Source organism: Protopterus annectens, chromosome 8.part0 (assembly GCF_019279795.1).
Source record: "Protopterus annectens isolate FY-2018-M chromosome 8.part0, PAN1.0, whole genome shotgun sequence".
NCBI classification, from domain to species: Eukaryota; Metazoa; Chordata; order Ceratodontiformes; family Protopteridae; genus Protopterus; species Protopterus annectens.
The window spans coordinates 330,228,046-330,241,501 of record NC_056741.1 but is presented as its reverse complement, the minus strand read 5'-3'; the positions used below and the strand labels follow the sequence as shown (position 1 = coordinate 330,241,501).

Genomic DNA, 13,456 nt, shown 5'->3' with positions numbered 1-13,456 from the left:
GCTTACTGCTGCTTAAAAGTGCTTACTCCCGCTTACCCCCCGTGCTTATTTCTTTAAAAGAAAAGAAAAAGGGTTGATAGGAAAGTGGTGAAAAAGGGGCACAAAGAGGGAAAGACAGTAGGGAAAATAGCTAGGGATGTGCAGGACAGGTGTAGGGAAGGTCCATAGCTGACCATTTCTTCTACAGCAACAACTGTGCATATACACTGATTTAGAGGTAGACATGGACACTCATACCCCTGTGAGAGGGGTGAGGACCACAGTAATATGTTGTGAAGCCAGTTAGACCAGATTACATGTGTCCAATGGACACATGTGAGAAATGGACAGCTATGTATGGGGCGAGAACTTTTTTGGGAACAGATTGCCCCTTTTTTTTTTTGTTAAGGTGAGAGTGGGATGTTGGGGAGGGATAGTAGGTATATTTGGGGAGGTAGGTTGGGTAGGATGACAGACAAGACAGCATACAGGGGAGGTATATGTCACATGTGGGGGGTAAACAACTTGGATGGGGAGGGGTGTTTGGAAGTCGGAAGCCCATGAGCCCCCTAATGGTAACAGTGGGACTGAGGTCCCCACCCATGGGCAGTCACAACTGCACCGTCACGGCCCCAAAGGTGGCTGTGCTAGGGGCTGGGTAGGAGGGGCAGGCTAATCCTCTAGATGCGCCACGTGGACCTCATGTTGGCATAGCAGATCTCCAAACTCCCTGCGGAGCTCGCTACACACCAGACCCCGGACCTGACCCGCTGGTGACAGTATCCTGTCCGCACCCGCTCCCGGGGGGGCGAGCCCCATTTCTGAGGCGGTTCCACCCGAAGGTGGTGCAGGACCAGGAGACGAGGAGGTCCCAAGGTGGGCCCCAGACGTGCTGGTGCCCACGATGCCATGTCCAGAAGAGGTGGGACAGGTGGATCTGCTGGGACCGGCCTTCCCAAACGTGCTATGGTGTTTCAATTTTATAACGTATGTTGGTTAGTAATAGTTAACAATTCCAGGATTAGGTATAACAGCATGCATAGATATTCCCATTAACCCAAAACACCAGGTATGGAACAGTTGCATAGCAAACAGAACACATGCATATATGGAACCAGTGGCCATTACAACAGCATGCAGGTACATTGATGGCAGCATGTCACCAATGTGGGAGTCTTTCAACATGGCACATGCATAGAAACAAATTTCAACATTTTGTCAAACAATAGGACATATGTCTCAACAGTAGATTTAATAGTAAACACACCCATTGAGTTGTGAATTTAGATTACTGTTGCAGATATGGTGGGGGGGGAGAGAAAGATGTCAATTAACAACTTGTATATCCCTGTAGTTCTCATTACTTTCTTAATCAGTGCTGTAATCTGTACTTTACAGGTATTATTACACTACCCTATGGCCTTATATTGGACAGTGGTATGGTTGTAGACAACTATATACATGAACTGTGTTTTACCTGCAGTATACACCTCTTACCTGGTTATACCTGTGAAGGTATTATTTGTTAACACTACCTGACTGTTTCTACACATATTCTCAGATTCCAGGTTGATTTTATGCACATATCTCTCCATCTCTTATTGCACACACTCTGGTCAAGTCTTGACAACATGCAGGTGAAACTGGGACATATTTTGACTATTGCCCTCATAAACCTTTGGTGAGTTGCGACAATGACATGTTTGTTTTCATATACATTTTCTGAATATTTACAGGTCTGACAGTCACAGTTATATGACATTAAATGCTGCCTAAGTGTCAGAGATCAACACATTGATATGCCAGGGAGAGAGGGTAACAGGCAGCAGATATGGGACAATTATCTGGACATTCCGGACAAATCTGTACAGTTGTGGGGTATGACTCTGCATACAGCTAACTACCACTTCCAGGATTCGAACTATGGCTGCGTCTGCTAAAAATAAAACAGTGTACATCACAGTTGAATGTGCTATATAGATATTGCTGTGTATCTCTTCTCTGATTTCTGTCTATAAGTCTCCCGTGGTTTTACAATCTGACCTTGTAATTACAACACTCTTATACAGGGTTTCCTAGACAGTCTTATTATGTAGCACTGTGTGGATGGCAGTGATGAGTAATACCTTATTATTCAGAGAAACTGCAACACTAACGCTGCCATACAATACCAGACTAAACAGTACCAGTCCAGGATTTCAATCTTTTAATTCTAGGCACAGTTTTCATTTCTGACAGACCTGTGGGGGGAATGTTTGTTAACACTACCTGAATGTTGCCACACATATTACCAGATTCCACATTATTATTATGCACATACGTCTCACTCTGTTACTGCACACACTCTGGTCATAGCTTCATAACATGGGAGTGAGGATGGGACATACTTTGCTTATTACTCTCACAACAATTTGGTGAGTTGCTAGAGTGACAGGTTTGTTCTTATAAATATATTTCTGACAGTTATGATGTCCGACAATCAGTTGTATGGCATTATCTGCTGCCTAAACTTCTGGGATCATCCCACTGATTTGCCAGGGGGACAGGGTGACAGGCAGGGGAATTACGCCAATTATCTGGACTTTCTGACAATATCTGTACACTTGTGGGGTATGATTCTGCATACAGCTTACTACCACTCCCAGGATTCGAACCATGGCTGTGTGTGTAAAAATACAACACTTCACATCTCAGTTGAGTGTGCTATTTGGAGTATGTTATGCATCTTTTCACTGTTTTCTAAGTCTTTTTCAGTTGTACAATATGACCTTGTGATTTCAGCAGTCGTATACAGACATTCCTACACATTTTATTTATGTAGCACAGTGTGGGTAACAGTGCTTAATACAACAGTACTATTAAGAGATTGCAACACTACATTACCATATGATACCAGAGTAAACACAAGCAGTCCAGGAGTTAGACCTTTATTGCCAAGCTGTTGCCCTTTTATTTACATACGACCTATATGAGACTCTTCCTGCCATATTGTCTGGTTTATTCAGTACATGCCAAACACAAGTTTTATACTGGCAATTAACTTTCTACTACTTTTAGATTTATTTCTTATGACAGTGCATGCAAATTTATTACTAATCTGCCTCACGATGCAGCCTCTGCAGCATACAGGCATGGGCTTCCTGATTCACAGCCCACTCTGCTGCCCTGTCAAAGGCATAAGAGGATTATTTAGCCATACCTATCCATAATATACATGAGCTAGCAATTATTAAACAGGTAGTAGGATGAGTACTTACACACAGCTGGTACATCACCCAACTGCCTAGCCTCTTGGATCCACTTATCCAAGAGCTCCCTCTTCCTCCATTTCAGGTTGGCATAGTGATGCCTGACCTGCTCACCAGTTCAAGGGATGCCAGTGGCACTGGTGAGGTCATGGGCAAGACAGTCCCAGGCCTCTGCTTTATATTGGGAACCCTGGTACTGCTCCTGCAGCAGTCTCTGTTCATGGTTTTTAACAAGGAGTCCTGACATGACTTTGGACTCCTGGATGCCCCATCTCTGCACCCGGAAGTGTGATCCTTCTCCCACACTGACCATAGTGCTGACAGGAGGAAGATGCAACCAGTTATGAGATGTATTCCTGCCTGTGGGGTTTAAATAGGGCAGATTTCCCTCACTTTGCTGTGACTGGATGGTTCTGAAAATGCTAAGCTATGGGCAAACCTGCTTACCTAAGGTTAGCATTGCTTAAAGAGGTATACCAATGGGCAGATTGATTTAGCTGGGTGTGCAATGCTCAGGATTGCTTATTTTTAAATCTGCGAACTATTTGCTGTTTGGCATTGATTTATCATTCATTACATGTTATATATTTGTTTAGTATCCATGATTCATGCGTACGTACACTGTATGGGGTCCTTGTGTTTATTGGGGAATTTCACCAATTTATTACAATGACACCTCACATCTGGACTAAATGCAGTACTCCAGTTCACATATTTATTTAAGTTATGTGGTAGGTTATACAACATATAACTATATATAGATTCCTTTCACATGTAAATTGTGATTTTGCTACAGTGAGGACCTGTTTGGGGATACCTCAATTTTATGTACTGCTGTGATGGCTTACTGGTTAACTGCTGTGACTATAGTGTACAGGGTCCTGGGTTCAAGACCTGCAAGAGATGTCTATTTTGTTGCTTGGCAGAAGAACGGCTGTTAGATACTGAGTGATTAAGGCACTTTTAAGCAGTTGTAAGCAGGTTTGCGCGACGGTAATCAATGCTAACTTCTGGTTAAATATGTTTACAGAGAGTTAGTTTGAAAACTGCTTAACCTGTGAGCGCATTGCTTACCCCCACACAAACGGGCTTACACCCGCTTACTACTGCTTAAAACTGTTTATTCTCACTTACCCCCCCCACTAATTTAGACAGAAATGAAACATGGGTCTTGGGAAAAGTGGTAGATTTGGGCACTCTATGGAGATATCATTCAGTACATATTATACCTTCATTTAGTATCCCTGATTCATGTGTACATATACTGTATGGGGCACTTTCTGTGGATTTTACCACATTATTACAATGACACCTTACATCTTCACTAATGCCGTACTCCATTTCACAAATATATGTTATTTAGTAGGTTATACAGCAAAACAAATGTTCAAAAAGTGATTTCACATGGAAAATGGAATTTACTACAGTGAGAATCGAACCGGGAATGACTGCTTCCAAAGCAAACGCTCTGACCGCTACAATACTGCAGTACTGCTTTAATTGAATGTATCTTGCTATTTATCTTCTTTTACTATTTAAGCTACAGTATGCATAGCTAAGCAATGGGCAAACCCGTGCACCTAAGGTTAAATTTAATCTGTTTGATAAAATTCTCTACTGCTATTTTCTCTAGGAAGGGACAGGTTTCACTTATTGCTGTGGATTCCTGTGTGCATCTGCACATTTGGCAGACATCTTAGAAACCCCCATACCTCTCAACCTCTTCATGCACATTATCTGGACAAAGCTTGACAACATGAGGTCCAACTACGGACATATTTTAATTATTGCTCTTATAAACTTGGGACAGTTGCTAGAGTAACAGGATTTGTTTTGATATACTTTTTCTGATGGATTTGAAGTCTGACACTGAAATGTATGCCATTATTTACCAACTTCAATCCTGACACCATCCCAGTGATTTGCCAGGTCAAATGGGGTGCTGTACGGGCGACATATCTGGACATTCTGCAATGATTTGTACAGTTGGGAGGTATGCAGCCTCCCATGAGCATTATCACAGATTGGCATTGCTGAGTGGCACATCCTGAGTGCAGGGACGTGTGTATTGTGAGAACTCTGCTCTCACACACACACCCTCTGCACTCGTCCATGCTCAGTGTCCATTTAGAAGCAGAGGCAGCACGTCTTCATTACTATGCATGGCGCGCTGCCCTGCTGCTGCTAATCAGTCGTTTCCATGCAGGAATAGGTTATGCCTGCATGGAACCTTACTGAATCCCAGGGTTAGAGTTGTTTATTTCTTGTGCCAGTTTGATATCTGTGTTAATTTGCTGTGTTTCTTGCTCCACTCTAGTGCTTCAACTGTTAACTGTTTGCTCCTTCACTTCTGCTTGGCTTATTAGTTGTTACTAGGCTAGTGTCAGCCTTTTGAGCACCTGGACAGTGCTTTAACTTTAGAAGTCTTTGGTCTGCTCTCTTGTAGCAGGAGAGGATAACAAAGTCCCTTCTGAGTTGGAATTCACTATCTGATAACCCAGAGAGTGTTGTTGTCATTGGCTGAATGCTAGGTTGGTTGTTTTGAGATTTTCAGTGTCTGTATAAAGTTGTTGCATTTGTGAGACTGTGCACATCATGCAGTACTAGTTAGCAGTGCCCTGAGTAGACATAGGCACCTAGCATTAAACATTTCACTATAAAACTACCCCAGAAAATTCCTCAGTACTTAGTTGCATATACAGCAGCTAGTGTGCACACTAAGAAGCACGCATCCATCAAGTTTGCTGTTAGACTGCCTTAATAGGAATCTATACTCCTACAGCAAAGATCTATCTACCCAGCTGTAAACTTCTCTAATACCATCCCATTGTACAACATGTAATAAGGATCTGTAACCATAGACATACTTCCCTGCTGTCTCTTCAGTTGGCCTCAAGGATATGGGTCTCCTGAGGCAATGCTGTAATTGCCTTATGTATACTGACAACCAGCTAATTCAAATGGATACAATATGTGAGACATGTAGTTATAAAATGTCACTGGAGGTAAAGCTCTCACATATGAACATCTAATAATACCAAACAGATTGTCAGTAACACACACTAACTACACACTCCTCACATAGGAAGGACCAGGCACATAGATTCACACATGCTGAGGCTCTTAAATGTTATCTCCCAAAACCAAAAAGACCACCTAGACAATGCACTCTAAAAAAAGTATCCTCATCAACCTCTAGAGCACTCAGTAAAAACAACACCAAATAAGACACATACTGCCACATCCCACAGTGTCTCAGCTTCTAAGTCCATAAAAATCCACAAAATCCAACATGTTAGTCACAGCAGACTTCATTGTAAGACACACTCATGTTCCACTCACCATGCTACGTAAGGGGAGATTCATGGTTAGCTGTCTATCAGGGGGCAGGAAATGTCAAATCACACATCCACGCAGGTCACTGGACTGCAAGAACCAGTATGACTGTATCATAGTTCATGCGGGAGTGAATGACTTGAGATGTACTTCCCTGGACTGTATGAACAGAAACATGGTGGAGCTCTTGGATTATGTATCACAGGTTGGTATGAACCGAGCAGTGAGAGCATTCTACTTTCTTCCAGGGTGATGCTACAATATGAAGAGAAAATTATCAACTTTAATATTTGGCTTAGTTTTTGGCATCATTCCAATGGGGTACAATATTTGTCAGCATAGGAGGACATGGTCTACGGACCATCTGTCTTGTCAGGGATGGTCTACGTCTTTTCCCTCTAGGCTTTTGAACATTGGCTAAAACACTGTCCATCTCCCTTGTGTCTTTTTTAGGCAATAGTAAACTGACAAAACTGCTGACATAGCAAAACCAAACCTAGAAAATCAAAAGGTGTTACTGTTCAATGCCAGGGGCCTCAACAACATACTCCACTCCCTCCAAGCTCTCCTCACCTTTGAAAACACAGATGTTTATTCAGTAACTGAGACATGGTTTAAAACTGTGGAGAGCAACCCAGCAATGCAGGGTTACAATGCCTTCTACATATTTAGACCAGCTATTACACAAGCAGGGACTACAATTGGAGGTCTTTCCATTTACGTCAAAAACAACCACACCTCAAGGCTAGTCAAACAATATGATGCAGTTGAGCTTCTACACGTCCAAATCATCATACGCAAAGCAAAATTCCATATTCTTACAAGATATAGGTCCCCCTCTTTGACCCAGGAAACCCATAACACCTACTTGAACTTACTGGAGTCACTCACCCTTTGACCCAATACCATATTCATAGGCGACTTTAATTACCCTACTATAAAATGGTTATCATACAAGGACCCCAAATATCCAGGTCCAGAAATTCCTGGACTTTGTCAGCACAAACACCCAGAACCAGATAGTTTACACACCCACCAGGGGAGAGAACATACTGGATTTGATCCTCATTAACATGGGAGAATGCTACACCCCCCCCCCCCCCCACCCAGTGTAATGTCCTTTCAGGTGGTATCGGACCATAAAGCTGTCTCCTTTCAAATAAAAACAAATACCAGAACCATTGACCCTCTTCAAGAGAGATCTTGATGAGTGGATGGGAAATTGAAAGTCCACCCCGGGGATCACTCCAGTGGCTCTACTTGACAGAGGCACTGGGAACTAACATTGGGCGTCACAATGCCAGGGCACTTCTACGAGCTAGGCTTGTAAAGGATCCAAGGCCATTAGCTTAGTACACACCTATGAACCATGCTCACCTTGGAACATTTAGAGAGTATTCCAATTCAAACTTCCTGATAGTAAGAGATAACCTGGCAAAAGTTCAAGCCCCCAAATCCTGCAACCACTGCTGCCTATCAGGAATTATTCACAGAGACCTTAGATGCATAGTGAGCCTAACAGTAATAAGCATAAAACAAACAACCGTGGTAGAATCCCAATGTTATGTTCCTTACAACAAAAGGAAAAAAAGTAGTGGTAAAAATAAGGCAGTGCAAGGCCCAGAAGGATAAAAAGTCTCATCAATCTAAACAAGCAATTCGGAGGTCAAATAAGTCTACAAAAGACAAATTTGAAGCAAAAAATTGCCTCCTGGGCCAAGACAACCATAAGGGTTTCTTTAGCTACATCTGCAACCTCAAAGGCAGTAAACAATTTTTTTTTTCTTTTGGCTTTTCCCGGTTAGGGGTTGCCACAGCGGAACTCCGGTCTACTAATGATTGGCAGTCAATTTTTACTGTGCCGAGGTGCCAGCCCGACGCCCAACCTTCAACGAAGGCATGCCCATTCACACATGTCTTTCGAACGCCACTCGACCGTGGGGGGGACATGCAGACTCCACACAGAAGGCACCCCAGCCGAGAATCAAACGGGAGAACCTCTTGCTGTGAGGCAACAACGCTACCGCTGCACCAAACTATAATGTCTAGAATTAACTGTAAATGAAGCCACCTACACTGAGCTGAAAGCAAATCTACTGGCTGACAAATTTAGATCTGATTTTACCCCTCTTCCACAGCCATCTTACTAGAAATACCATCAAACATAACCCCCACCAACTATCACTAGAGAGCAGGTCCTCAACACATTCTCCAAGGCAAAGAAACCCTACAAGGATCACCTCAAAACCCTACTGTCTCCTACAGAGAGGGGTAATATATGCCTGGTTTACATGGTGCATATTTGTAAAATAAACAGCGTCAGCATTATCTGATCTAGAGACCTGATCCTTGCCTATGACATAAAAAGGACATGTTGAAGGGATAAGTATGTGTCTCAGAGACTACCTCTTCTCTGGAACAGACTTCCCATCCACGTGAAGCAGAGTTCTTCCCTAACCCAACTGAAGCATAATTTGGACCAGTGAATGTGGAATCAGAAATTCACCTCCTATCTGGCACCTATATCCCTAATGGACAGAGGCAGCCTGTAAATGCTTACCACCCAATCTTTTTCTTACATATACCTCTTAGAATAATCTTAAGGTCCCTATTTAGGTTCATAAGGTATACTGCTAACAACCACAGGGGCATTTATAGGCTTAGCCATGCACCCCAGATGTATCCAAACATGGTCAGCAGCAATCACTGCATCTATAAAGTTATCAAAACAAAATTTAAATTTAGTCAGTTTGCCGTTTGCCATTTGATTTTTTTCATTTTTCCACTAAAACACAGTCAGTATTACAAACATGCTGTTAAGGTAAAAGTAGCTATAATGTGCTCACAATACTATACAGGCTGTTGGACAGTCTGAAACTGGCAGTATTCATTTCTTGGCATGGGCTTACCTAACAGACTTAATCACTATGTGATAAACAGTTATGTGAAGCAAACTAACATTTATCTTGCCTTTGTCTTAATGCTAAACATCAGGTTGTCCCCTTCCCCAATATCACAGTCCCTACAGAAGGAAAATACCATCTCTCCTACCTGCAATGTGCTGATGTGAACTGGGGTGCCTGTACCATTCACTGTATTCTTTTTTGCAGCATTTCCGGCTTTGCCATCAGCCTGTTCTGCTTTGGCAAGTTTGGCCTTCTCAGCTTCAATTCTCTTGGGGCTGTTCAACATAACCTGAACAACAGCATACTCTACTAGAGAGGCAAAGCCAAAAAGGAGGCAAGTAATCAGCCATATATCTATAGCTTTTACGTAGGAAACTTTTGGAAGTTCTGCAGCAAGGGATGTACATTCTGAGGCCAAACTCAGTACAGAGAAGATCCCTGAAAAAAAAAATAACAAGAAGTTAATGGCCAGAAATGATGAACAAAAATACTTTTCATCTGACATATGCAAATTACTAAACTGTTGAGTCCATGTACCAAGACAAATACCAGTGTTAGAAATGCTAATGGAATAAAAAGGGCCGCAGAATACGTGATTAGCCGAAAACACCATGAGATATGAATTATATGGATAATTTAGTATTTTATCAGTTTGTGTAGTTTTTAAAATGTGCAGATTACATAGGATATGAACCACAGCAACCATGCTTACATGCAAAATTTCAGTACAGTAACATAACACTTATGCACCTGCCAAATTGGTTTGAAGCTACCTAATGAAAAGTAATATATGCTGCTATGAATCTATCACAGTATGCTGTGTAGACTGACCTCTGTACTCTTCCATATTATCAATTCAAATGCAGCTTTTAGGAAAATATGTGATGTTTATTATTTCTCCATTTTTTTCATCTTCCATATTATTTACCATTTCTGTCATTTGTTTTCAAACAAAAATAACTACACAAAATGAGGCCTAGTGGGACAGAAGCAGGAGACCATTTGTGTCTCTGGTGACTTAAGTTAGGGAATTGTCTCGAGTCACAGGTAGGCCCAGATCATGGAAGAGGATGAAGTGGCCGATAGCCAGCCCATCCTGGGGTTAGGGTTTAGGGAGAACCACTGCTTATGTGACCTACGGTAGAGACCAGATGTCTTGCAGTTCAGTAAGGAGAGGTGATGGATATGTTTATTCCACTGCAAATTGCTCCTCCTCTCTCCAACTCTGATGCAAGATAACAGCGCACATTACCTGAACTATGACTCCCCACTGAGTCTTTACTGTCATAACTCCAAAAATTGCAGCATTAAGCTGACTCCCAGTGAAGTGAGTGGGGTCAGCTAGGCAAAAGGATACAGAGCCATGGAGGTGCCTGATGGGAGCAGAAATGGGGTCCACGAACATGTCAGATGTTCAGCAACAGGTTAGGAGGGGATAAAAAAATACAAGTATGCAAGCAGAAAAATACTGCAGTAAGTTTACATTTTTGTCACAAATTTGGTAATTTCTGTAAGTTCAAAAAAAGATATGTCACGGTACTATTCCATATAACGGAAACAAACATGGAATGCATATTTTATTTTCTGTGCAATGCAGGTCATCTTGTATTCAATGCACTCTATATATAGAGAGAGAGACAAAAAAATTAAGTGCTTTCATCCATACATTCAAACCCAATAAAATCATTCATGAGCTTATCTCAATGTTTAATATAATATGTGACAGTTAATATCAATACTCCAGAGAAGTATTTTCTATAATAATTTACTAGAGTTTACCAATGCGGTAGCAGCATGCAGCAATGTTTCATGTACAAAGACACTCTTGTTCTCTCTTTGCATCACTCCTGACAAAGGACATTGCTAGGCAATACACATGATAGTCTCCTTTGTTTGGACTGCTTTAAGATGACTTCATGAAAAGCAATGAGAGTGGTGTAGTGGGGCACTGGTTAGTGTTGTTGCCTCACACTGCCCTGGCTTTCTAGTTTCGTCCTCAGGTTGGGTGCCTTCTGTTCAGTTTGTATGAGCTATCTGTGCCTGTGTGTGTTTTTGCTACTTCAGGTTCCTCCAACATCCCAAAGACATGGCTTAGATAAACTGGAGATCCATCAAACTGTGCATAGGTATGCATAAACATGTGAGTCAGACTGTGTGTGTGTTTCTCATAAGGAATCGGTGCCACCTCCATGATTAGTTTCTTTGTTCTGCACCTACTGAGTACCAGAGTTGACTGGTTCCCCAATGACCCTAAACTGGACTGAATGGATAATCAGAGAATAAATAACTTAACAAGCATTATCATACAAATTCACCTGGGAACTCTATCGTAGGGGCTCTATGCAGATTTATAAAACATGGTTTCTTATGAAGTCAGCTTAGAGAAAACATTTACATAAAAAGTTGCTTGTTTTAAAACAGTAAATATTATATAAGGGCAAAAGCATCACAATGCCTGACAACAAAGTTCAAAGAAGAACATCCTAATGTTAAAGACAAGTCAAAAGTGCCAAGATTTATTTACACTTTGCTTACCAAGGTAAAAGGCTGATCAGAGCTTGAACATTTGCAGACTCACTCCAGATTACACTGAGTAGTTACAACAAAGATAATGCAAGCAGAGATAGTTAAATAAATGTTGTGAAACAATGCATACTCAGATAGTGTAGTTTAGAGTTTTATTCTACTAAATTTATTAAACAAGATCATTAAGTAAATAAAGCAATTAGCAACTAAGAACATGTCTAGGCATCATATGCACATATTTATAAAAGGCAGAATCTGTCAAGCTGGAAGGAGAGATTATGGTAGCAGAGGTGTGAGAATATAGCAAATACACATAGAGAAAATGTTGTTTATGTTATATGTCATACATGCTGATACTTGTATTCATGAGCGGACGGGTGATCCGCTGTGGCAATCCCTAACCGGGAAAAGCCGAAAGAAGAAGAAGAAGATTGGTGAATTATAAGTTGACTGAATTGAGGCATGAACTTCATGTAGTTTGTATTATCTGTGAGATTGGGGCATGAAAGACTATCATAATTTTCATGATGTATAATATGCTAATGACCACAAGGTTTCTTATAAGCCTAGCCATGCAACTCAAATGTGACCCACAAGTTTGATTTGTATAGGTGGTGATTTACCGACTGCCTCTGTCCATCAGAGACATAGGTGCTAGACCAGGGGTGACCTTCTGATTACCCATTCATTGGTCCAAGTTACGCTTAAATAGGGATAGGATGGCTCTCTGTTTCAAATTGATGGGAGCCTGTTCCAGAGAACAGGAATTCTCTTAGAATCTTATTTTAGTAGCAAGCAAATATCCGCGGTGGTGGTGCTGTGGTAGCGTCGTCACCTCACAGTAAGACGCTGTCCGGTTCGATTCTCAGCTAGTGCGTCATCTGCGTGGAGACATGCGTGAATGGGCGTACCTTCGTTGAAGGTTGTGCGTCAAGGCTGGTAACTCGGCACGTAAAAATCAACTACCAATCATTAGCGGATCGGAGTTCCGCTGTGGCGACCCCTAACCAGGAAAAGCCGAAAGACACAAACAGTCTAGTACTTCTGATGGTGTTTGTTTTGCTGATGTGCAAAAAGTTCATCAAAACAGGGTGCCGAGATGCCTTGTATGCCATTGGTGACTGGCCTCTTTGTGGTGGTGGGCTCACTGATTCTAACCTCCTGGGTTCTGCGAGTCAGCTAGCTATCCAATGTGTTATAAAAAGGTTTATATCTAGTTCAATATGTTGGTTGACAATGCCCACCTGGGGTATTGTAAAAAATGTTTTAGCCAAATCTAGGTAGGCAGTATACGCAGTTTTTCTCTCATCCATTGCCTTATTGACCTTTTCAAAGAAGTCCACTTGATTCAATAATTATGACCTTCCTTTGACAAAGCCAAACTGGGATGGATTTAGTGTTTGGAGGTCTCCTATGACCTTGTTGATAATTTCTATGATAATTCTTTCCATGACATTTCAA

General features: G+C 41.7%; 1 protein-coding gene across 3 annotated transcripts in view; it reads right to left on the bottom strand.

The window, feature by feature from the left end:
* Positions 1-13,456, bottom strand: part of GLRB (glycine receptor beta) — a 1,402,573-nt gene that overhangs the window by 276,951 nt on the left and 1,112,166 nt on the right. For all 3 annotated transcript variants that reach the window (XM_044079822.1, XM_044079823.1, XM_044079821.1), the window contains exon 9: positions 9,615-9,907. In XM_044079822.1, the coding sequence (XP_043935757.1) occupies positions 9,615-9,907 (293 nt within the window). The remainder of the gene's footprint in view (positions 1-9,614; positions 9,908-13,456) is intronic.